At 54.8% G+C, this 22654-nt stretch overlaps 1 protein-coding gene across 2 annotated transcripts in view; it reads right to left on the reverse strand.

The window, feature by feature from the left end:
* Positions 1-22654, reverse strand: part of NXN (nucleoredoxin) — a 152219-nt gene that overhangs the window by 2861 nt on the left and 126704 nt on the right. The window contains exons 3-7 of one of the 2 annotated variants that reach the window (XM_036408417.2): positions 21119-21252; positions 20164-20264; positions 18434-18540; positions 3697-3876; positions 2546-2670 (exon numbers count right to left, since the gene is read on the reverse strand). In XM_036408417.2, coding sequence (XP_036264310.1) covers positions 2546-2670; positions 3697-3876; positions 18434-18540; positions 20164-20264; positions 21119-21252 — 647 coding nt within the window. The remainder of the gene's footprint in view (positions 1-2545; positions 2671-3696; positions 3877-18433; positions 18541-20163; positions 20265-21118; positions 21253-22654) is intronic. The other variant, XM_036408418.2, reaches the window with a different exon arrangement.

Here is a 22654-nt window from a genome sequence, read left to right on the forward strand (position 1 = left end):
CACCCATCCTGAGGCGGTCTCGCTGTACAATGGACAGCACAGTGTTCTAAACTCAATGGGAGACCGGGGCCACCTTGCCGAGAAAGCGTGTGGGGTATTCCTGGCCTTGTGCCGCTGAGCAAGAGGCATAAACTTATACTTCTCCAGTTTGAGACCAAAAGAATTCCTTCCTCAAAGGGTACATCTTTAGGAAGATTATTGATAATCATCTCCCCCCACCTTCACCCCCACTGCTCGGTGATTCAACATCTCTGGCACTGTTTACCCAGTTCAGGCCCTCCTCATGAGTAAGGAAACCATCTTCATGATTCAGAGAGAGAGACCCCGGACAACTGCTGTACATGGAGTTCCCATGCCCCCCCCCCCCCCCCCCCCCGAAGAGATGCATTTTAATGGCTATTAAGGCTTCAGAAGGGATGGCTTTTGCCTGCCAGAGCAGACAGGATGGAGACAAACAAGGGGTCCCCCTTAGCCCTGGTTGCAATGTGAGGGGGTGGGAATCCTGAGCTCAGAGGTGCTCGGTCCACGCCTGATGGCCCAGTGCCTCGTGCCCCTTTTCATCCCATGCTGCCTTGCTTCTGAGCGTAAAGAGACTGGACCAAGGGAGCTGCCGAGGCCAGGAGCTCAGGAGACACGTACGGGGGGGGGGGGGGGGCGGGCAGGTAGGGAAACAGAGCAGTGGATGGCCACGCCCCTCTGTCCAGCTGCCTGGTCTCAGCATCCTCCCCTGGTGGGCCAGCCCACCTGCTGGACCACGGGGACCAAGGAGCAGGGCACTGCTTCTGAAGTCGCACCAACCTCCCGCTCACTCCTCTCTCTGCTGCCCACTTCATGTGTGACTCTGCCGAGGCACTCCTCTGAGCCCAGGCCTCCTGCCTGTAAAATGGATTTACCACCAGGGCCCACGGGGCTAGGTGAGGCGTGAGAGCAGCCGGTATCCAGCCAGCCGCCACCCTCCCGAGCCTCGCCCTCCTCATCTGTGAAACAGCGATGATTCTCTCGAGCCAGAGAGGGGGGACAGATGGGACTGTACAGGGGAAGCACTTGGCTTGGTGCCCGGTATGTAGAAAACCCACAAAATGTCCCCCTTTCAGCCACATTTCTACCGCAGCTCCTGGAGCCCTCCAGCCCCACCCCCACCCAACCCAGCCCTTTCTGTTCTCCCCCCATCTCTCCCCGCTGAGCAGCCTGAACGGGGTCAGAGTTTAATAAACTCGAAGCAGCCTGCATTTGTGCTTTGTGTGGAGTGGGCTTGTGCAACCCCACGGCAGGGCCTGTGAACCCGCTTTGTTCCCTCCACCCTGCAGCTGAGCGGACACACACACACACACTCACACACACACACACTCACACACACACATACACACACACACTCACACACACTCACACACACACACACACACACACACACTCACACACACACACTCACACACACATACACTCACACACATACACACACACTTACACACACACATATACACACACACACACTCACATACACACACATACACACACTCACACATACACACACATACACAGTCACACACACATACACACACACTTACACACACACACACACACACACACACACACACACTCACCACACACTCACACACACACACACACACACACACACTCACACACACACACACACACACACACACACACACACACACTCAGATGCCGGCAGGGGCCCGCAGGGCTTAGCTGAGGAGGCCATTGAGGGGTGATGAATGGGTGCTGGTTCAGGGAGTCTGGCGACCGCTGCCTCTCCTGGGATCCAGATACAGCATGAAATAAACATGGGCTCTGACCAGCTGGAGGTACCGGTGGTGGAAGGAGGCCCCGGGGCTTCAAAAAGTTCAATAACCGGAGTATGGCCGGTGCCTGGCTGGACGGGGTGGCGTGGAGCATGTGCAGAGGTGGCTCCTGAGGATGGGAGCCGAGGCAGAGCACCCCGCTGACCCCCTCAGGCAGAGTCCCAGCCTGCAGGGCAGGCTCCCCGATATCTCAGAGGAGGCGGGCGCCTGCTGGAGGAGGCCCGGCTGACGGGCCCTGCCTTCTCACCAGTGAAATCCTCTGCTCCGTCCAGCCACCTTCATGAGCCAGGCCCTGAGAGAGGGCTGTGGGCAGCTTCCAGCCTCGCACCCTTCCTGGCAGCTGGCACTTCAGGTCAGATGTGGCCCCAGCGGGATCCCCGTCACGGAAACGCTCACCAGTGAGGCGGACTGACCTCACAGACGCTCGAAAGCACCCAGGGCCTGTTCCGCCCCCGCCCCCGCCCCCGCCCCCGGGAGGGAGTGTGAACCGCGATCCCGGTGGCTGCAGAGCCAGCTCGGCCCAGGAGTGCCCCCTGCAGCGCGGAGGCCGCGGAGCGAGGAGGAAGGAAGGAGGAAGCAGCCAGGCGGGAGGTGGTTTTCCGTGAGACACCACACCCGTCTGTGAGCTCTTCCGGAAGCACCGTCACCCCTGACCCCAGGGCCCCCTGTCACATCCCCGAAAGCCCGTCCCGCACGTGCTGAAGGTCAGCCCGGCAGGCACTCACCTCCCCCGCCACGAAGAACAGAAGCGGCGCCTCCTCCTCTTTGGCTTTGTACTTGGCAATGATCTTTTCGGCTATGGGCTGGATCAGCTGCTTGGCCGCCTCGGACTCCCCGTCATCCTCAGAGTCTGTGATGGGAGGGAGACACGGGGCGCGGGGCTGGTCAGCGAGCGGCGCCCCCCGAGGGCGCCGGGGGCCAGGCTGGGACGTCCACTTGGGCCGCCCGGAATGGCAGAGGCTCCCTGGGGCACGGCCTGGCCTCCTGGTGCAGGAGGGGGGTCCCTGCTCACACAGCGCCCACTGCACGGCGCTCCCCAGGGCAGCGCGCCTCGCTGAGCGGCACTAATGCCCCCGCAAAAGTGAGACTTTTCACTCAGTTCTGCACAAACCCACCTGGGGAGCCAAGCTTCCCCGAAGCCCGGACCCGAGGCCCCGGTCCCGGTAGATTCCCTCTCAGTCACAGAATGAGACGCCGTGACCTCAGATCACCAGGCCTCCAGAGAACAGGGGTGGGAAGTTGAGTGGGTATGGCAGCATCTCAGCCGCGCTCCGGGGACCCAACATTATTTGGAGCTGAGCAACGAGCCCCCGGGAGGGGCTGAGGTAGATCCTGGGCAGCAGTTGCTCTGTTCGCAAAAGGAATCAAGTCACCTCAGGGGGCTGCAGGGAGCCGAGATTTTCCTGTGCCCTCCTGCTCCTCACGGCCGCCACCCACCGAGCACCAGAGTGAGCCAGTCAGGGGAGCCCGAGAGGGGCAGCTGGCCACAGAGATGCCACCTGAGGCTGGGAGAGCCCCAGCAGCCGCGTCCAGCTGGCCAGAACACAGGTGACCAGCGGGCAGCAGCCCCACGGGAGCCTGAGCCCCAAGCAGCTGCAGAGGTGCAGCCCCGCCCCCTTCCAACAACGGGCCTGTTCGCGGGGCCGGGGCCCGGCCTGTGCTTCCAGCTGGCAGTGGGAGCAGCTAGGAAGGAGAGCACAGCAGGCTCCCGAACCCCTCCTATGGCGGGGAGCCATGAATAAATCATTGGGGTCAAAGGCAGGGCTGCAGGGAGAGACAAAGGCCCAGGCTGGCATTGTTCTGTGACAGAGAGAAGCTGCTGGGACAGACGCTCCCACTGGAGGTGGGCCAGCCCCCCGCCTGCCGAGCGTCATACCTACAAAGAGGACGAGGCAGGGGCCCTCGTTGAGCTGCACGGCGTTGGAGTCGGACAGCTCCAGCACGGGCTTGGGGTGCCATGGGAACTCCCTGCAGTCCTCGTCGTTCAGCACCTCCACCCGGCCCTGCCGTGTGATCACGTCCCCCTGCGGGTCCAGCACGATGAGGGTGGGGATGCCTGCAAGAGAGAGAGCTGGTGGCCACCGCCCGCGGGAGGGGCGGCTCCCGCTCGGCGTTCACTGGAGGGCCCGGGATGGCATCGGGCTCGGCCCCTGATCAGCCACACACCTTCCCCAGGGAACCCTGAGCAAGTCCCTTCTCCCCTCTGTGCCCCGCCCGGGGAGGATGCCCTGCAGTTGTCACCTCGTCCCGCTGTGCAGATATCTGTGTATTTATGGGACATCGCACGGGGCCCTGGCACATGGAAGCAGTCGATAAATCCCGAACGGATCCCAAAGCAGCAGGAGGCGCTGCCCCCACCTGCCAGGCGTCTCAACGTAATGGATGGTGTGAAAACACGCCCCCTGGCAGGGTACAGATGCCAAACCCACACCAATCAGCCATTGCCACGGGGTCACCCAAAGGTGGGGCCTGTGTCGGGGAGGAGCCTGTGGCAGGGGCGGCAGCGGGACAGGAGGAGGACAGCTGGCTGCCCGGGAGCCCGTGGCCCAGCTCCAGCCCTGCTGCCTCGGCGAGGGAGGGGGTGTCCCCCAATATCTGCTCTGAGGGGCCAGTCCCTGGAGGGAGCAAGCCTGGGGTAAGAAACGCAGCACCTAGCCCCCTGCAAGCCCCCACACCCCACCCATAAAGCTGCGAATAGAAAATCACAGCAACCCCATGCTAGGCTCCAGCTGCGTCTGTGTTCCACCTCCCTGCTCTTTGCACCCACTGCTGCTCCTCCAGCCAGGCCCACCCCCAGGCCCACAGCCCCCAGGGCCAGCCTCAGCCCTGCCCACTGGGGACACCTGCCTCTTCAGCCCAGCTCGCACCAGCCAGCCTCCTGTCCCCCGGAGCCGACCGGAGCTTTAATTGCACACGGGCAGGTGAAAGCCAGAGCAAGTTAATATTTATAGATCCCAATGCATTCAGCGGGTAATCTGCTCCACTGACATTTTCCTTCTCCGCGGGGGGTACACTGAGCTACCAGAAATGCGGCCCTGGTGTTTTTTAAACCTGCCGTGGCGGCCGGCGGCGGGCCTGTCTTCAGAGGGAACGGATCCGTTCTGTCCGCCCGGATGAACGAGGCTCAGCGTGTGCGGGACGGGCCCCGAGGAAGCCAGGCTCGGAGGCGGCATCCCCCCGCAGCACAGCGGGTTCCCACGGCCTTAGGGTGCCGGGCTGTCCAGCCCCCGGGGAAGCGTGTGTTGGAGCGCAGGAGACCGTCTCATTTTCCCGGCTGCACGTTATCTCCCCACTCCCCCCGCTGCCAGCCGGGGTTTGTCCCATCCCTGAGGATCGGCTGGGCTTTGAGTCAGCTGCCTTCCCAAGGCTGGGGCTGGGGCCACAGCAGGCCAGGCCCCCCGAGGGTGCGCCCCATCGCCAGGCCCTATTAGGATGCTCTGGCAACGCTCTTTAATCAGAGAATCGGAGTATTACTTAAATCGGGCAATTGCTAGTGTTGGGCTACTCTGGGGCCCCCCACTGCTATGATTAGACCAGCTGCCGGCCCGTCTGTGGCCCACTCGTGGGATGTCCAGTTTGTCTGTGGAGGGCAAGCAGTCCCAGAGGACAGAGAAGGGAGGAAAAATAAAATCTGAAGGCAAAGAAGTCCACTTCCTGGTTCGGTGCCTCAGTTTCTCCAAGGGACTACTCTAAAGGGCCTTTTTTGTTCCCTTGGCTGCAGCCATGCCTGTGGGGACCAGGGTGGCAAGGCAAGGACTCAGAGCCCCCAGCAGGCTGCAGGGGAGCCATCAGCTGATTCCAAGAAGGAACCGCCCCACTGGGCCTGTGTCTACCCCCCACACCCCCCAACGGTAGGAAAGCAAGTCCCTCTTGTATTTGGTGCTTCAAGCCCTGAAGCCCAAGTCTAAAAGCCCCATTAGCCTGGCCCGTGTGGCTCAGTGGTTGAGTGTGGACCTATAAACCAAAAGGTCACCAGCTCTATTCCCGGTTTGGGGCAAATGCATGGGTTGAAGGCCCAGTCCCTAGGGGGGGCATGCAGGAGGCAGCCAATTAATGTTTCTCTCTCATCAATATTTCTCTCTTGCCAAAGCCAATTTGACTCGGTGGATAGAGCGTCGGTCTGCGGACCGAAAGGTCCCAGGTTCGATTCCGGTCAAGGGCATGTACGTTGGTTGCGGGCACATCCCCGGTGGGGGGTGTGCAGGAGGCAGCTGGTCGATGTTTCTCTCTCATCAATGTTTCTAGCTCTCTATCCCTCTCTCCCTTCCTCTCTGTAAAAAATCAATAAAATATATTTTTAAAAAATATTTCTCTCCATCCCTCTAAAAATCAATAAAAACATACATTCATTCATACATACATACATTCATACATAAAAGCCCCAAATAACAAGGTGCATGTGACTATCTCCACAATTAGACTTCAATGTGGAGGAGCCCATTTCTGGCACCATGCCAGACCCCTTCCCATCACCAGATTTTTTTTTTTTAAATATATCTTTATTGATTTCAGAGAGGAAGGGAGAGGGAGAGAGAGATATAACATCAATGATAGGAGAAAATCATTGATTGGCTGCCTGCTGCACACCCACTACTGGGGATCAAGCCCGCAACCCGGGCGTGTGCCCTTGGGTGGAGTCGAACCTGAGACCCCTCAGTCCATAAGCCAGTGCTCTATCCACTGAGCCAAACCAGCTAGGGCCCATCACCAGATCTTGATTAGTTTGGCTGAGAGCCCTAAGGGCGTGTGCTCTCCCCAGGATGAATGAGGGGCAGGAGAGGGGAAGCCGGTGCATCTGTTCTTTGAGGCTCAGTAAACACTCCCCCCGCCCAGGGCTCAAGCCCCAGAGCATATGGTAGAAGCTCGGCTGTCCACCCAAGGCCACCCGGCCAGCAAGGGGCCGCGCTGGGACAGGAGCCCTGGAGCCTGTTGTAAAAGCAGCTGCTCTATCCACTGCGCCGCCAGATGGCGGGGCTCTCACAGCACCTGGAAAGGGACTCTGGTGGCCAGGGCCCAGGAAGGGCCCTGATCCACAGGCTGCTGCTCCGCCCATCCCCCTCTTCCCCCTCCTCCCCCACCACGAATTCCCTGCCCCTCCTGCCCCCCCACCCCCCCTTGAAGCAGAGACTTCTAAGGAGAAATAGGGCAGAGCCTCGATTGGGAAATGGAAAGGAAAAGGAACATTTCTAGCCGGTGCCTTTACAGGAAATAACTTCCACACCAGCAAGGGGCTTCTCTGGAGGGAGTGAAAGGGGGCCGCTCATCTCGGCTTCACTAAAGCCGTTGCCTCCCAGCTGGGGTGGCTGGGGGGTATACGGCTAGAATTTTAAGGAAGATCCGGGCAAGTTGCTAACTTCTGAGAGACTCATTTCCCCAGCTGCCAAACGGGGGGGGAGCGATAGTTCCCTATCTTATTTGGTTGTTGTGAAGAATAAATAAGATGACAAGTATAAAAAGCTTTTTAAAGAAACCTATGCTTTTTAAAATTTGATTTCAGAGAGGAAGGGAGAGAGAGAGAGAGAGAGAGAGAGAGAGAGAGAGAGAGAGAGAGAGAGAGAGAGAGAGAGAGGGGAATATCAATGATGAAAGAGAATCACTGATTGGCTGCCTCCCGAATGCCCCACACTGGGGATGGAACTGGCAACCCGGACATGTGCCCGGATCTGGAATCGAACTGTGACCTCCTGGTTCATAGGTTGATGCTCAACCATTGAGCCAGGCCAGCCCGACATAAAATGCTTTTTAGCAGAGTATCTGGTAAGCAGTAAGTACGCCATAAATATTAGGTCTTGTTATAAATAAGTTGGTCACTATTTTTTATCAGCCCTAGATTGATTATTTGGCTCGTGAGAGGGCAGAGGTACAGGGACTGGTGCCTCCCTCTAGCAGGAGAAAGAGACCTCCCGGCTGGCTGGAGGGCGTGGGGATGGGGGCAGTTAAAGAAACAGAAGACAGCGGCATCAGCACCGCAGCCGGGCTGGAACCGTGGGCTGGCCGCTGAGGCTGGCGTCTTTACGTGCAGCGTCCTTAGCTCAGCTTCCGGGTGTTCGACACCAGCCAGGGCATCAGCCCCGAGCCCCTGCCCCGGGCTGTGCGGACCCCAAGTGGTGCCCAAGCATCGCCCTGACCTTCTCCCTCCAGATCCGCGGAGGAAGGAAGGACAAGGCCCAGGAAGCCCCTCCAAAAGTTTCCTCCGGGGAGGAGCCTCTTTGTATTGAAAACCATCTCCAAGCCTCGCACATCACGGCTATCCCACCCTGCGGTTTGGCTGCGTTCCTACCGCCAAGGAAAGGCGGGGCGTTTGTAGGTATGTGGCTTTCATTTATTTCAGAGAGGAAGGGAGACAGAAACATCAGTGATGGGTGGGAATCACGGATCGGCTGCTTCCTGCACCCTCTCCCTGTCTCCCCCCCTCCCCCCCGTTGGGGATGGAGCCCACAACCTGGGCACCTGGCCTGATGGGGAATCAAACCATGACCTCCTGGTTCATAGGTTAACACTTAACACTGACCAGCACTGGCCAGGGGGAAAGAGGGAGTTTTCAAGGAGGAGGCAGTGGCTGGGACGTCTGGGGTAGAGAAGCCGGGCAGGTGGCAGCCCAGGGAGCTTCCTTTCTGTTTCCGGATGATCTGAGGGGCTGGGAGAAATCGCTGAGACCGTGGGAGCCGGGAGGAGACCGGGGAGGAGAGCAGGCCCTGGGACCGGAGAGCAGGTCAGGGGCGTGGGCGGGAAGACTCTGCGGCCACGGAAATGGTCATTGTGAAGGCGGTGGTGGGGCGGAAGTGTCTGGGATGTACCGTTACACAGCAGCGCAGAACATGCCATGCTACACGTACAAAAACAGCTATGGATGAGTATGCATGTGGACAGAGACCAAAAGGGACTCAGAAGTGGAAACAGTTGTGCTGGGGGGGGCGGGGGGGGGTAAATAAATACGTTTCAGTCTCCTTAAATGGTGCTATGATAAATGTATGAACAGGAAATAAAAACCAAATGAGAACCAAAGGGCGGTGGGGTGGGGTGATTCCATCCCTCCTGGCTCCCCTAAAGCAGGCCTTTGCTGAGCGCACCACGGAGAGGAAGGAGGCAGCAGTTTGTAGGGTGGAGCTCAGAGAACCCAAGGGTTTCCAAGCGGGGGGAGGGGGAGGTTTGGGGGGGGTTGGGTTTGGGCCTAGTAGAACGTGCCCGGGAGGCCCGAAAGCTGTGTGGGCACATGCCTGTGCGGGAGACAGACCTGAAGACAGGTATGGCGATGTCCCTGAAACACAGAAAAGCCAGGAACCACCAAGTACCCACGAGCAGATAAACAAACCATGGCACAGCCGAACAATGAGATACTCCCCAGCGGCACTGAAAAGAAAGGAACCAGATAGAAATACCAGCAGGGATCAATCCTGGGAACGTGACGTTAAACAGGAAAGGCAAGCTGCAGAATGATACCACCCCATGTCAGCGTGTAAGTATGCTTCTAACACACCCAGCAGACTGCCTGTTTTTCAGGGACTCACACATGTGCTGTTAAAATATGACAACGTATTATGAAGATACACATAAGGAGAAGGCACGCAGAGTGAAAGGAAGCCCATCTCTGTCTGGGTCAACGCCCCCATTTGTTTATATGTGAAATACCTGAAGCAAAAGTGACAATTCCAGGTGGGTGCTTGTTACATTATTCTTTGTCCTTTCTCATTTCTTTTTTCTTTTAATTTTTTAATGTTCTCAAAATAAAGCAGGACAAACAAAACAGAACACAAATGCTGCTTAGTAGGTCCCAAGGCAGCCCCCAGTCTCTGCCCATGGACAAGGCCAGCTCCCTCCATGGTCCATGGGCAGCTCCAGATAACGGGCCCCAGCCCTCTGCACCCGGGCCCTCTGCACCCGGGCCCTCTGCACGCGGGGCCTCTGCACCCGGGCCCTCTGCACGCGGGGCCCTCTGCACGCGGGGCCCTCTGCACCCGGGGCCCTCTGCACCCGGGGCCCTCTGCACCCGGGGCCCTCTGCACCCGGGGCCCTCTGCACCCGGGGCCCTCTGCACCCGGGGCCCTCTGCACCCGGGGCCCTCTGCACCCGGGGCCCTCTGCACCCGGGGCCCTCTGCACGCGGGGCCTCTGCACGCGGGCCCTCTGCACCCGGGGCCCTCTGCACCCGGGGCCCTCTGCACGCGGGGCCTCTGCACGCGGGCCCTCTGCACCCGGAGATCTCTGCACCCAGAGGCCTCTGCACGCGGGGCCCCCCCCCTCTGCACGCGGGGCCCTCTGCACGCGGGCCCTCTGCACCCGGACCCTCTGCACGCGGACCCTCTGCACCCGGGCCCTCTGCACCCGGGCCCTCTGCACGCGGGGCCTCTGCACCCGGGGCCTCTGCACCCGGGCCCTCTGCACCCGGACCCTCTGCACGCGGACCCTCTGCACGCGGGGCCTCTGCACGCGGGGCCTCTGCACGCGGGGCCTCTGCACCCGGGGCCTCTGCACGCGGGGCCTCTGCACGCGGACCCTCTGCACGCGGACCCTCTGCACCCGGGCCCTCTGCACGCGGGGCCTCTGCACGCGGGGCCTCTGCACCCGGGCCCTCTGCACCCGGACCCTCTGCACGCGGACCCTCTGCACCCGGGCCCTCTGCACGCGGGGCCTCTGCACGCGGGGCCTCTGCACCCGGGCCCTCTGCACCCGGGGCCTCTGCACGCGGGGCCTCTGCACGCGGGGCCTCTGCACGCGGGCCCTCTGCACCCGGAGATCTCTGCACCCAGAGGCCTCTGCACGCGGGGCCCCCCCCCCTCTGCACGCGGGGCCTCTGCACGCGGGGCCCCTGCACCCGGAGCCCCTGCACCCGGAGATCTCTGCACGCGGAGGCCTCTGCACACACAGCTCTCCCTACAAAACACACCAGCACTGGCCCCTCACCGTCCACTGACTGAGCATTACAGTCTCCATATGCTTCACTTGTATAAAAGATAGATTCTGCCTCAAATCTATTTTTTGAAAGGGATAGGGAAGAGGGGAAAGGGCAGGAAAGAGAGGAGAAAGGTGGGAAATGGAAGAGGAAGGAGAGGACAGGAAAGAGAGAGGAAAAGCAGAACAACAAGCAGGCAGCAGAGAAATGGAAGACAAACAGGCGTGGGAGCGCGAATGGCCCTCACACACTGCCTTCCAGGCTGCCCTGGTGCCAGGGCCAAGGCCCACTCCAGGCCCAGGAGGGAAGGGGCTCCCAGCCTCCCTGCAAAGAGCACGGTGTCCCTGGCAGCCAGGGCCAGACAACTGCTGGTGGGATCTGCCTTTTCCGAAGTGAGTCTAAACCCTTTATCAGAAAGGCCTTTTAAACAGCTTGCAGGCAGCACAGCCCGCAGCCTGCAAATGCGCTGGGAGCCGGGAGGCCCTCCAACTCAGGGCAACCTGGCGACTCCCCTGAAACAAAGGGTGTGGATGGAGGCCAAACGCCAGGGCCACCGAACTCAGGGGGCCGCCGAGGGCTGCTGGCTAACAGTGCGGGTCAGGCCAGAGCTGTGAGGGAGCCAGGGACTGGCACCAGCAGCAGCAGGACCCGGCCACCTGGTGAGCCTCAGCAGGCCCTGCTGCTCTGTGAGAGGGGGACTGAGGCGACGGTCTCAAACTGGGCCCCGATGAAGGCCTCCCTCAGGGGACACCGGATTCAGGCCCGCTCCAGGCCTGGCTCCCGCAACGCGGGAGTCCGAGTTCTTTTTGCATTAACCATTTTCATCGGGCCTGTGGGACAACACAGGATGCTCTGCCCTCAGTGCCTCCATACACACAGGGGCTGTCAGATAGGCTGCGGGCCTGCGGTGAGGCACTGAGACCGGCCAGGGGGGTGGCTCACCGTGGGCGGGTGGGGAATGTACCTGGCCCCGCTCTGAGAAAGCGCCCCATCACAGGCTTCAGGAGGAGACAGAACGGGCAGTGAGAGCCCAGGACAGTCAAGAGCGAGCGGGAGTCCGGTAGGAGGTGCTGAAGACCAGATGCTCAAAACAGCAAGACCCTCCTCTGACTCGTGTGTGTGTGAGTGTGTGTGTGTGTGTGTGTGTGTGTGTGAGAGAGAGAGAGAGAGAGAGAGAGAGAGAGAGAGAGAGAGATTTTAAAATATACATATTTTTTATTGACTTCGGAGAGGGAGAGGGAGAGAGAGAAACATCAGTGATGAGAGAGAATCATTGTTCAGCTGCTTCCTGCATGCCCCACACTGGGTATGGAGCCTGAACCTCTGGCGTGTGCCCCACCGGGAATCGAACCCTGATCTCCTGGTTCATAAATCATGCTCAGCCACTGAGCCACGCCCGCCGGGCAGTGTAATATAAATAATTAGATAAATGTTTGGTCTTCATCCCCAGTTTCTGGCGCAGAGCTCCCCAAACCCTTATAATTTCTTGTGTGATAAAGGGTGATTGGGGCATCTTTTGTTCTACTATCCTATCACTGGAGCTTCTAAGACCCCTGGGTCTAGGGGTGGTCAGTGTCCTTTTGTATGTTAAAGAGGCGCCTGGGGCGGGGCCCCTAAAGAGCTTCAGAATGGAAGCTGGTCACCAGAAAGGCATGAGTAGAAAGAAGGCTAGAACATTCAGCTCCACTCCCCCCTCAACTCTCCCTCACCCTCCCGAAGATCAATCCGTTGGAGAGGAAGAAGAGCTGGAGGCTGAATTAATGACCAAGGCCCAGTGATTCGGCCAAACATGCCTCTATAACGAAACCTCCACGTGAAGGGCGCAGGGAGCTTCCAGGCTGGCGAGGCTCACGGAGGCTGGTTGGGAGTGCGGCGTGCTTGGTGAGGGCATGGAGGTCCACCCTCTTCCTAGGGACCTTGCCCAGCGCAGCTCTTACGCTGGCTGTTCCTGAGTGATATACTTTATAACAAACCAGTAGTAAGTAAAACGTTTTCCGGAATCCTGTGAGCTGGTTCTAGCAAATTACAGATGCAGAGGAGGGGCCACAGGGAATCTGGTTTACAGCCCATCAGTCAAAACGACTGGGACTTGCAACTGGCATCTGAAGAGGGGGAGAGGCAGGTGGTCCTGTGGGGTCTGACCCGAACTCCAGGGACCTGGTGTCTGAACCGCATTGAACTGAAGTGTATGTGGGTGACACAGGTGTCAAAGAACTGGTTGGTGTGTAGGGGAAAAAACCCCATGCATTTGGTATCGGAAGTATTGTGAGTAAAAACAGCTCCGACTATAACACATACCTATAAACACACTAGTAGAATGTCTTTGGAAGTTGTAACCACTGTCATACAAAGCTCAGGAAGTTCAGAATTCAATAAAAAAATCGTTTTTAGTTTTGCGAGGCTACGAAGAGTATGAAAGAATATACAACTCCTTCAAGTTCAAAGGTATTTACAGCTAGGCTGGAGGCATTTAAATAGTCTCAGAGGTAAAGAAAAGCAAAATTCCCTTGAGGGATAGTGCAGCCTAGGGCAGAGCCCTGATTTCTAAGACTAGAGAGGAGAATTCCAGGAAGGATCCCAAACCGGGGACTGGAACTACAAGGTGAAGGTGAAGACCGTCCTAATGGGAGGGCAAAGAGGCAGCACTGTGACGAGGGCCGTCCACACGTGCAACCTCAATGAGCTGGGAAGAGACTTCCAAAATGATGTAATTGGAAGGATACGATTATCTCCTTTATAAGTGAGCATCTTTCCAATATAGGAAGATCTAGAATTAAGTTTAGAAACCTAAATTAAACCCATGATATTAATGTGTTTTGTGTGTCAATACATCCACACAGCCCTGGCCAGTGTGGCTCAATTGGTTGAGCCTTGTCCTGTGCACTGAAAGGTCACTGGTTGGATTCCCAGTCAGGCCACATGCCCAGGTTGTGAGTGCATGCGGAAGACAACAGAGTGGATCTTTCTCTCTTTCCCCCTCCCTCTCCCCCTCCCCCTCCCCTTTTCCCTCTTTCTCCCTCCCCCTCTTTCTCTCCCCACCCCTCTTTCTCTCTCTCTCTCTTAAAAAATAAATAAATGAAAGTAGGTTATTAAAAAAAAAACACTTCCATACATATTTGGTATCTAACTTCTGCATTTTGCTTTCATTTAAGCAAAGTGGCCCAATAGAATAATAGGGCAGTCCTGTGATTACAATATTAAAATGTGTTACTGATTTTGGAGTTATGATTTTAAGTTAAAATCATATTAACAGTACTGTTCCATTTAGGAGAACTTAAGAATAGCCATATTTGTTGTTTAATTTACTGGAATTAAAAGACTTAAGAACTTGGGAACATTTTGTCTTTCAGGTAAGTATTTTTTAATATTTAAATGTATAAAGCAATTTAAAATGTTTCAAGGAGTTTAGCTAAGTTTGCAAGTGGGACCCATAACCCTACCCTCTACTCCCAATTCCTTTACTTTGCTCTGTCTTTAACTATAACACTGGCAACTCAACACACAGTATACTTTTTTCTTCTTAAAAAATATTTTTATTGATTTCAGAGAGGAAGGAAGAGGGAGAGAGAGACAGAAACATCAATGATGAGAGAGAATCACTGATGGGTGCCTACTGCACGCCCCCTGCTGGAGACAGAGCTCACAACCCAGGCCTGTGCCCTGAGCGGGAATAATAACTGTTTGTGGGAATATAAATTGATGCAGCCACTGTGGATAACAGTATGGAGGTTCCTCAAAAAAAAAAAATTAAAGTAGAACTACCATATGACCTAGCATATGGATAAATACTGGCATTTATCTGAAGAAAACAAAACAATAACTCAAAAAAAGATATGGACCGCTATGTTCAAGACAGCATTATTTATCACAGCCACGATATGAAAACAGCCTACATGTCCGCCAATGGATTAGTAAATAAGTAAAAAGATGTGGTGTGTATGTACACACACACACACACACACACACTCACACACACACTCACACAAACTGTCAGTCATAAAAAAGAAGGAAGGGTTGCCATTTGCAATAATATAGTTGGTTCTTTTTGCTTAGATGTGGAATCTAAAAACAAAATAAACAATCAAACAACAAAACTCATAAAGGGAACAGACTGGTGGTTATCAGCAGGGAAGGGAGTCAGAGGTGGGCAAAATGGGTAGAGGGGTCAATTGTATGGTGACAGAAGGAACCTAGACTTACTGCGGTGATCACTTTGTACGGTGTACAAATACTGAATTAAGTTGTATACCTGAAACTATTATCATGTTATATACCAGTTTTACCTCAATTAAAAAAAGGAAGGAAAAAGAAATAGCCCTGGCCGAAACTGGTTTGGCTCAGTGGACAGAGCATTGGCCTGCGGACTGAAAGGTCCCAGGTTCGATTCCGGTCAAAGGGCACGTACCTTGGTTGCGGGCACATCCCCAGTAGGGGGTGTGCAAGAGGCAGCTGGTCAATGTATCTCTCTCATCGATGTTTCTAACTCTCTATCCCTCTCAATTCCTCTCTGTGTAAAATCAATAAAATATATTATTTAAAAGAAAAGAAAAAGAGAAAAAGAAATAGCCCTGGCTGGGTAGCTCAGTTGGTTAGAGCATCGTCCCTATCGACCAAGGTTGTCGGTCTGCTTCCCGGTCAGGGCACATACAAGAATCAACCGATAAATACATAGGTAAGTGGAACAACAAATCAATGTTTCTCTCTCTCTCATTCTCCCTTCCTCTCTCTTTCTCAAGGCAATTTTTAAAAATTTACCAAAAAAAAAAAAAAAGTATCCGAAAACTGGTCTCTGGGATTTCTCTTCCAGTCTAGCTTAAATGTCACTTCTGCACTGATCTCTCCTTAATCAAAAATGCCAAAAGGCCCAGCCGGTATGGCTCAGTAGTTGAGCATCGACCCAGGAACTAACAGGTCACTGTTTTGATTCCTGGTCAGGACACATGCCTGAGTTGCGGACTCCATCCCCAGCAGGGGGCATGCAGGACGCAGCCAATCGATTCTCTCTCATGATTGATGTTTCTCTCTCTCTCTCTCTCTCTCTCTCTCTCTCTCTCTCTCTCTTTCTCTCTCTCTCTCTCCCTCTCTCTCCCTCCCTCCCTCCCTCCCTCTCCCTTCCTCTCTGAAATCAATAAAAATATATTTTAAAGAAATTTCAAAAGGTTCTAAAAGTCCACAATCTATGGATCAAATCTATGGATCTCGGCATGGCATTCAAAGTGCTATACAATATGGCATCACCAGCCTATTGCCCATTCTCCTCCTAGTACACCATGGGCAATCTGCTCTGGCCATTGCCCTGAAATGTCCCAAACTCTTATCTAAACCACATACATTCTGTAAGTCCCTACTCCATAACTGCCTCCTCCAGGAAGTCTTCCTGGTTCAACACTTCCAAGCAAGTCTCCTCCGAACTCAGATTATTCCATCATGTGGCCTTTCATTAAATGTCACCTTGATAAGAATGATGTGCTGCTCTTCTAAACTCATATTTCACTGTGCCTGAGTGCATCCCTGGTTTGACAAGACTGGGGGCAGCCAGATCAAGGTCAGCAGGCCGTGTCAGACAGGCTGCCTGCAGGAATGAATCCCACAGATCAGTGATCAAGGCGCAATCGGCACAGAACACTGTGCCAAAGACTATAACCTGAGGGCAAGGAAGCAGGAGGCGGGGGGGCTGGGAGAGCTGACAGGTCCAAGCGGAAGAGAGACCAGATCAGATGGCAGAGGAGTGTGGGCCGTGGAGCCAGCAGCCAGGAGCAGAGGGTGGGCCAGGTGCAGGGCTGGGCGGCAGTGCAGGCTCCCTGGCCGGAACCGGGCTCCTCATGAACCTCACATTCCTGCCTGGTGGCACGGCTGGCCGGCCGCCACTGCCTGGGCACAGAGCCTCTCAGAGCGGCGTCTGATCCTCAGAGGAGGCTCCTAGAAGGCGGGGACCACAAATGTGCTTCTCATGCCGAGGCCCTCAGAGTCTGTGCGAAACAAATGCGTCTCCGAAAAGCCTCCATTCTCCTCCTCAGTTGTGGTTACCCACTTTCTGGCTGTCTCGGCCACACCTAACAACTGAGGCTCCTCCATCTGTAATATTTACATGTGGGCTGCTGGAGAATCCGAAAGGAGAGTTCCCTTCTCTGCTTTCTGAAGGCAGACAGAAAAGAATCCACTTCATTTGTTTTAATCTACTTAAATATTCGTGTGTCCTGCCACCAGTCCACAGAAGACACCCCTCTAGTCTCAGTGGTGTGTCCAAAACTCATGTTGGATTCCTCCCCCCCCCCCTTCTTATTGATTTCAAAGAGTAAGGGAGAGGGAGAGAGAGAGAGAAACATCAATGATGAGAATCACTGATTGGCTGCCCGAGCCCACAACCCAGGCATGTGCCCTTGACTGGAATCGAACTCGGGATTCATCCAGGCCGTTATTCTGTGGAAAAGCCACACTCAAGGGGCCAAAGAGCCTCATGTGGCTCGTGAGCCGCAGTTTGCTGACCATGGATCTAGACTATTAATACCCAAGGTGTGGTCCTGGACAGCAATGTCAGCACCACCTGGGGCTCCCTAAAAACGTGGGCCACCCCGGACCCACTGAATCAGAATCTGTACGTTCCCAAGATCCCAGGCAATTCTTATGCACATTTGAAATCTAGAAGCACTGATTTAAAATAAAATGTTTCTTGAAACTTTAGCTCTAAAGCCATATATGCTTACTGTAAATGGTGAAGAAAAACATGAAAGAATCAGATGAGTTCCCCCATAAGCTGTGGAATTTGTAGGAATTTTCCCCCACTCCCCATGTGACACCAGGAGCACTGAGAATGCAAACATTAGCTGCACCCATCGAGGGCTGGCCAGGCCAGGCGCTGGCACTGCTGATACAAAGAGAATGAACTTAACTCTTCACAGGCTGGTTAAGTGCTTTGCCAAGAAAACACCTGGCTGGGTGGAGGCTGGACAGAGGTATTCACATAGCGAAGAACAAAAACCCAGTTTGCCTCACTAATAATCATTGTTTCTGAAAAACATGATCAATTCTCCCAAGTCCTAGTTTGCAACACTCTCAGGAAATCAACTGTCTCACCTAAAAGGTAATACCCACTCAGCCCGCACCATTACGCTACAGCAGTGTTTCCCAAACTTTTGACATATGTGTACTCCTTCTATAATTTTCGTAACGCTGAGTACCCCTTGTACTCATGAGAACGTAGAATTAGGCGCAGCTAAGCACGGTGCAGTGCATATCCCCACCAAACTCCGGTGCAATGCGTACCCCCACCAAACTCTTCCCGTACCCACACTTTGGGAAACACTGCGCTACAGGAATCACGAGAAGTGCTTTATATACGTTATCCTGTAAGTGTTCCCAGCAAGTCTTGTGGCAACGATTTAGCACACCCATTTCACAGATGAGGAAACTGAGGCTCAAAGCATCTGAGTGATGGAACCAGACTACGCTTAGGTCTGTTTGAGAGTAAAACCCATGGGATGGGTTTGTGGCCAAGTCACTGGGGAGGAGTAGCTTCCTCCCCTGTAAAGTCCTTTGCTTAAAAAACAGCTTCAATGAGGTCTAACCTGCACAAGGTAAAGTTCACCACACGTCATTCTGAAGATGGTAAAGCAAGTGAACATTCCTGGAAAGGAAAAAGTTCTTTTCCCTCTGAAAGGAAGGCCCACGGCGTGGTGAGCCGGATGAGCAGGTTTCCCAGAAGCGCCCGGAGTGGGAATGCCTACCTTGGATTCCGTACAGCCGGTTGAGGCGTGACCGCCGGGCCTCGTCGGTGTAGGGGACAGCGAGCCAGGGCATCTCACTGAAGTACTGCTTGAATGAGTCCTCTGACCTACAGAGACACACATGGAAATAAGGCTCTATTACCCCGAATGCACCACTGCTGGGTCCTCTCCACCTTCCACCAAGCCGTGCCCAGGGCTCTGCAGATGCAGAGGCATCTGAGCGTGCTCAGACACAGAGGGTCATTCTGTCCACTCTGGTGCACGTCGGGAAGCAAGTGCCTCCATAGGGCTGGTGGGTACCAAACTGCAATGCCAGGCCATCTCAACAGCTTGCTCCCCTGCATCCTACTAGTTTACTCATGTCCAACTTTTCTTTTTTTAAAGTATACTTTTATTGATCTCAGAGAGGAAGGGAGAGAGAGAGAGGGAGATAAAAACATCAGTGATGAGAGAAAAATCATTGATTAGCTGCCTCTTATATGACCCACACAGGGGATCGAGCTGGGAATTGAACTGTGACCTCCTGGTTCATAGGTGGATGCTCAATCACTGAGCCACTGCACCCAACCCAACTTTTCATGCTCAACACAGGTGGGTCTTGACACACTTTTATAAGAAACCAAGATGTTCAGACGCTGCACTTCCTGTGACACTTCTGCATAGTAACAGTGGTGTGTACAGGGCCACACTTTTAACCAATCATAGACACTATGATGCCACATATTAGAAACTGCAGGAATGACCAATCTAATTAAGCAACAGCCAAGAAATCAGATTAGGGGGACCTTGAAAAGGAGGCTTGGGGGTGAGAACTGACCGAGGAGAGGCATGGGAGTCTTGAGTGCTGGAAATGCTCTCTGCTGTAATTGTGATGCTTACACGGCCACATTTGTCAAAATGCATTGAACTGTGTACCTAAAATGTCTGCATTTCATTGTATGTCAATTATTCTGCAGTAAAGTTGATTTTTTAAAAAGCTTTAAACATGTTATTACTCCACCTGGCATGCTTCAAGCTTGTCCCCACTCACAGGCGCTGAGATGGAAGCCAGGGAGCAGGGGGAGGGACCACGGCTTGAAACAGCACAGACGCCAAGGCTGCCTCAGCGTGTAACACGCTCTCCCTGTGCTGGCTCTGAGAGAGCCCTCTGTGAACAGGAGCTCAGAGGCAGAAGCCCCTGGCGCTCGGTCTGAACTGGGGCAGAGCTTTGTGATGTAGGAGGGTTGCTGATGAATAAAGCCAGGGAGAGGGAAGAGGCAGAGGAAGACAAGGTCCAGGAAAAAGGTCTGCCCCTCTGGTTTTTATGATGACCCCAGACAAAGTTTGTGGCCAAAGGTAAGGAAGGTGACTGCACAGCCAGCTAAGACAGGCATCTCAATCCATTAGCCTCTGCTCTTTTCTTTTCATCCCCCCACCTCCCCTAATCCTGGGCCCAAATATCCTTTCACCATAATCCCAAAAGCTGAACAAATCAGGAAAATGCATCCTAATCTCAAACGAACCCGGCCTGAATTAGGACCTGCCAACCTATTTACAGCAAGAACAAGGCTTTCTCGGCTTCCCCTCGGACAATTCCCTGAGTACGGGGGAAGTGCATCCGTTCCTCTGCCAATAATCCCAGACACGCTTCCCCCAACCCCAACCTCCGAGCTCTGCCCCATGGAAGAGGCGTGAGAAGGCGAGGCCGAGGCCCGCTAACCGGCTGCAGCTGCGGGCCCGGCGCGCGTTACCTGTCTGCGCTAACGAAGATGATCTCGAATTTCTGGCCTGCCTCCTTGATCTTCCGGTAGGACTCCACCAGGACCCGGGTGAGGCTTCGGCACGGGGGACACTGAAAGACAAGAACAGGGTCCTGAGCGTGGCTTGGCACCCCCAGCATCCCCTCTCCCAGCCACCTGCCATCACAGGGAGGCCAGCAAGGGCCTAAGGTGACCAGAAGTCCCAATTTTTAAAAATTTGTCCCACGTCCCGTGGCATTTTAAAAAAGTCTTTTAGCCGAGACCGGTTTGGCTCAATGGATAGAGCGTCGGCTTGGGGACTGAAGGGTCCCGGGTTCGATTCCGGTCAAGGGCATGTACCTTGGTTGCGGGCATATCCCGGGTAGGGGGTGTGCAGGAGGCAGCTGATCGATGACTCTCTCTCATTGATGTTTCTAACTCTCTATCTCTCTCCCTTCCTCTCTGTACAAAATCAATAAAAATATATTAAAAAAAAAAAAAAGTCTTTTAAAACGCCTCGGGACGCAGGACATATTATTAAAAATCAGGACTGTCCCGCCAAAAGCGGGACGCCTGGTCACCTTAAGCAAGGCCCACGTACAGTTGGGCTGGGAGAACCTGGTCCATAAAAGAGGCAGACACAAGCATGATGCCCTGCATCCAGCACAGGCTCCCCCCGCCCCCTCCCGGCCTGTCAGCAGGCAGCAGTCAAACCCGCTCAGGGACCACGAGAAGCCTCATCAGAATGGCTTAAGAAAGCTGTCCTTTTAGCCAAAAGAAGTCCTTTTCTTGCTGCTATCATCATTCCTAATAACAAGCGCTCACTGCATGCCAACCACAATGCACTGGGCACAGGAGAAAGGAAGGACACCTGGAAATTAGGCCCCGGCGGTCACTCCTCCAGGCTGGCTGAGGCGGCATCTCCCTGCGCCCCTCTGTCTGGGCTGAGGGGGGAGCGAACACTCACCCAGTGCGCGGAGAAATAGACGCCCACGTGAGACCCCTCCAGGCTGCTGCTCTCCAGGGACTGCCCGTTATTTCTAAGCAAGGGCCCTGCAATGACTTCCCTGAAGGGCTTAGGTCCCCAGGGGAATTCCAAACCTGAAACAGGCAACAGATGGGAGAAGGTTAAGACTCTTCAGTGTGGCCTCTGACCCAAGGCCTCGGGGCTGCAGAGCATGGCAGCGGTATCACCCCACAGTGTTTGTGAGCACACCCACAGGATCCGCAGCCACACGCAGGAATAAAAGCAGGACTCGTCCCTGACAGAGTCCTACCTGCCCTCCAGGCAATCGTTTCCGACTTGGCGTGATCACAGGGCCCATCCCCTGGGGCGTTTTGAAGAACACGGAAGCCCAGGTCATACCCCAGAGCCCAGGATCCAGGGCCGAAGCTGTATGACTCCCCCCCGACCCCCAAACAGCAAAACCGACTCCCTGGGTAACAGATGGCGAGCCAGGGTGGGGATATTAACCGCCTCAGATACTAACCGTGAGTTTCTTCTACTCCAACCCTGGGATCCTAGTGCATCTCAACTCTGACTGCAAGTCAGAATCCACGGGGAATTTTACAATATGATGCTCCAGGGCCCCGCCCCCAGAATGAGCTGGGGCCCAGGGAAGCGAGTGAGATAACAATTTGAGTCTAGGGAAAGGAAAGAGTCAAACCCACTCAACCCAGATGGTCTGCATTCTGATGACACTTAAGCCCCAGGCAGGAAGAGCAAATAATATGCTCCCAGCTCTGCCGGCAGTGCTTTCTCACAGGGTGGTCCACGGACCACTGCCTCACACCCGCCCGGGGTGAGGGGAGGCTGGGAGAAGCACAGACTGGCTGAAAATGCAGGGGATGGAGCCCACCCTGAACAAATGGACCCACGAATCTTGGGGGGAAAGGGGGAAATAGGATTGGCATTTTAGCAAGCTTCAGTGTGTGTGTGAGTGTGTGTGTGTGTGTGTTTAAATTTGAGAAGGAAAAACTTGATGCCCTGGTTCTGACTGAGGGCAATTCTGAGGCAAGGTGCAGTTTCAACTGGGAAAGTGTGTGACCAGGCTTGAAGCCTCTACTTCAGTGGTCGGCAAACGCATTAGTCCACAGAGCCAAATATCAACAGGACGATTGAAATGTCTTTTGAGAGCCAAATTTTTTAAACTTAAAATTCTTCAAAATAGACTCGCCCAGGCCGTGGTATTTTGTGGAAGAGCCACACTCAAGGGGCCAAAGAGCTGCATGTGGCTCGCAAGCCACAGTTTGCCGACCACGGCTCTAGTTGGATCAATAAGTGAAGGATAAGATCTTATGACTCCAGGGCAAAGGGGAAAGGAACCAAAGTTGGACAGCACTGAGCACCCTGATCAGAGCTACCTGCCCAGTGTGGCCAGACCAAGGCCTGCACCAGGACATGAGGTGCACTCACCACGAGGGGGGAGAACAGTGCCTGCAGCGTTGCTAGGGGGACTGCGCTGGTGGGGAGCACCGGAGCTCCAGCTGCCTTCAACAGCCT

The sequence above is a fragment of the Pipistrellus kuhlii genome, unplaced genomic scaffold, assembly GCF_014108245.1.
Source record: "Pipistrellus kuhlii isolate mPipKuh1 unplaced genomic scaffold, mPipKuh1.p scaffold_m20_p_39, whole genome shotgun sequence".
NCBI lineage: Eukaryota > Metazoa > Chordata > Mammalia > Chiroptera > Vespertilionidae > Pipistrellus > Pipistrellus kuhlii.